General features: G+C 66.4%; 1 protein-coding gene across 1 annotated transcript in view; it reads right to left on the bottom strand.

Annotated features, from left to right (window-relative positions):
• MONBRDRAFT_10786 (uncharacterized protein) overlaps positions 1-2,594 on the bottom strand; it is a gene marked incomplete at both ends in the record, with an annotated part of 6,710 nt that overhangs the window by 3,166 nt on the left and 950 nt on the right. The window contains 3 exons of the mRNA XM_001748460.1: positions 38-459; positions 645-1,973; positions 2,159-2,538. Of these exons, the coding sequence (XP_001748512.1) occupies positions 38-459; positions 645-1,973; positions 2,159-2,538 (2,131 nt within the window). The remainder of the gene's footprint in view (positions 1-37; positions 460-644; positions 1,974-2,158; positions 2,539-2,594) is intronic.

Here is a 2,594-nt window from a genome sequence, read left to right as displayed (position 1 = left end):
CCGGCCCGCGCAGGTCGGGCTCGCTTGAGTCGCGCACGATCCGACCAGCCCTGACGAGCCCAGGTCCGAGCAGACCCGTTTCGATCGACAGGAGGGCGCGTCGGATCTGGTCCGTGAAGATCGGGCTCGACCGAACCGGCCCGCGCAGGTCGGGCTCGCTTGAGTCGCGCACGATCCGACGAGCCCTCACTAGCCCCGGTCCGAGCAGACCCGTTTCGATCGACAGGAGGGCGCGTCGGATCTGGTACGTGAAGATCGGGCTCGACCGAACCGGCCCGCGCAGGTCGGACTCGCTTGAGTCGCGCACGATCCGACGAGCCCTGACGAGCCCAGGTCCGAGCAGACCCGTTTCGATCGACAGGAGGGCGCGTCGGATCTGGTCCGTGAAGATCGGGCTCGACCGAACCGGCCCGCGCAGGTCGGGCTCGCTTGAGTCGCGCACGATCCGACGAGCCCTCACTAGCCCCGGTCCGAGCAGACCCGTTTCGATCGACAGGAGGGCGCGTCGGATTTGGTCCGTGAGGATCGTAATAATAAATAATAATAAATTAGGATCGTGCTTGGCCGAACTGGCCCGCGCAGGTCGGGCTCGCTTGAGTCGCGCACGATCCGACGCGCCCTCACGAGCCCAGGTCCGAGCAGACCCGTTTCGATCGACAGGAGGGCGCGTCGGATTTGGTCCGTGAAGATCGGGCTCAACCGAACCGGCCCGCGCAGGTCGGGCTCGCTTGAGTCGCGCACGATTCGACGAGCCCTCACTAGCCCCGGTCCGAGCAGACCCGTTTCGATCGACAGGAGGGCGCGTCGGATCTGGTCCGTGAAGATCGGGCTCAACCGAACCGGCCCGTGCAGGTCGGGCTCGCTTGAGTCGCGCACGATCCGACCAGCCCTCACGAGCCCAGGTCCGAGCAGACCCGTTTCGATCGACAGGAGGGCGCTTCGGATTTGGTACGTGAAGATCGGGCTCGACCGAACCGGCCCGCGCAGGTCGGACTCGCTTGAGTCGCGCACGATCCGACCAGCCCTGACGAGCCCAGGTCCGAGCAGACCCGTTTCGATCGACAGGAGGGCGCGTCGGATCTGGTCCGTGAAGATCGGGCTCGACCGAACCGGCCCGCGCAGGTCGGGCTCGCTTGAGTCGCGCACGATCCGACCAGCCCTGACGAGCCCAGGTCCGAGCAGACCCGTTTCGATCGACAGGAGGGCGCTTCGGATTTGGTACGTGAAGATCGGGCTCGACCGAACCGGCCCGCGCAGGTCGGACTCGCTTGAGTCGCGCACGATCCGACCAGCCCTCACGAGCCCAGGTCCGAGCAGACCCGTTTCGATCGACAGGAGGGCGCTTCGGATTTGGTACGTGAAGATCGGGCTCGACCGAACCGGCCCGCGCAGGTCGGACTCGCTTGAGTCGCGCACGATCCGACCAGCCCTGACGAGCCCAGGTCCGAGCAGACCCGTTTCGATCGACAGGAGGGCGCGTCGGATCTGGTCCGTGAAGATCGGGCTCGACCGAACCGGCCCGCGCAGGTCGGGCTCGCTTGAGTCGCGCACGATCCGACCAGCCCTGACGAGCCCAGGTCCGAGCAGACCCGTTTCGATCGACAGGAGGGCGCGTCGGATCTGGTCCGTGAAGATCGGGCTCGACCGAACCGGCCCGCGCAGGTCGGGCTCGCTTGAGTCGCGCACGATCCGACGAGCCCTCACTAGCCCCGGTCCGAGCAGACCCGTTTCGATCGACAGGAGGGCGCGTCGGATCTGGTCCGTGAAGATCGGGCTCAACCGAACCGGCCCGTGCAGGCCGGGCTCGCTTGAGTCGCGCACGATCCGACCAGGCCTCACGAGCCCAGGTCCGAGCAGACCCGTTTCGATCGACAGGAGGGCGCGTCGGATCTGGTACGTGAAGATCGGGCTCGACCGAACCGGCCCGCGCAGGTCGGGCTCGCTTGAGTCGCGCACGATCCGACGAGCCCTCACTAGCCCAGGTCCAAGCAGACCCGTATCGATCGACAGGAGGGCGCGTCGGATTTGGTCCGTGAGGATCGTAATAATAAATAATAATAAATTAGGATCGTGCTTGGCCGAACTGGCCCGCGCAGGTCGGGCTCGCTTGAGTCGCGCACGATCCGACGCGCCCTCACGAGCCCAGGTCCGAGCAGACCCGTTTCGATCGACAGGAGGGCGCGTCGGATTTGGTCCGTGAAGATCGGGCTCAACCGAACCGGCCCGTGCAGGTCGGGCTCGCTTGAGTCGCGCACGATCCGACCAGCCCTCACGAGCCCAGGTCCGAGCAGACCCGTTTCGATCGACAGGAGGGCGCTTCGGATTTGGTACGTGAAGATCGGGCTCGACCGAACCGGCCCGCGCAGGTCGGACTCGCTTGAGTCGCGCACGATCCGACCAGCCCTGACGAGCCCAGGTCCGAGCAGACCCGTTTCGATCGACAGGAGGGCGCGTCGGATCTGGTACGTGAAGATCGGGCTCGACCGAACCGGCCCGCGCAGGTCGGGCTCGCTTGAGTCGCGCACGATCCGACCAGCCCTGACGAGCCCAGGTCCGAGCAGACCCGTTTCGATCGACAGGAGGGCGCTTCGGAT

This window comes from Monosiga brevicollis, genomic scaffold, assembly GCF_000002865.3.
Source record: "Monosiga brevicollis MX1 MONBRscaffold_23 genomic scaffold, whole genome shotgun sequence".
NCBI classification, from domain to species: domain Eukaryota; class Choanoflagellata; order Craspedida; family Salpingoecidae; genus Monosiga; species Monosiga brevicollis.
Note: the sequence above shows the minus strand (reverse complement) of the source record. Positions and strands in the feature narration are given on the sequence as shown.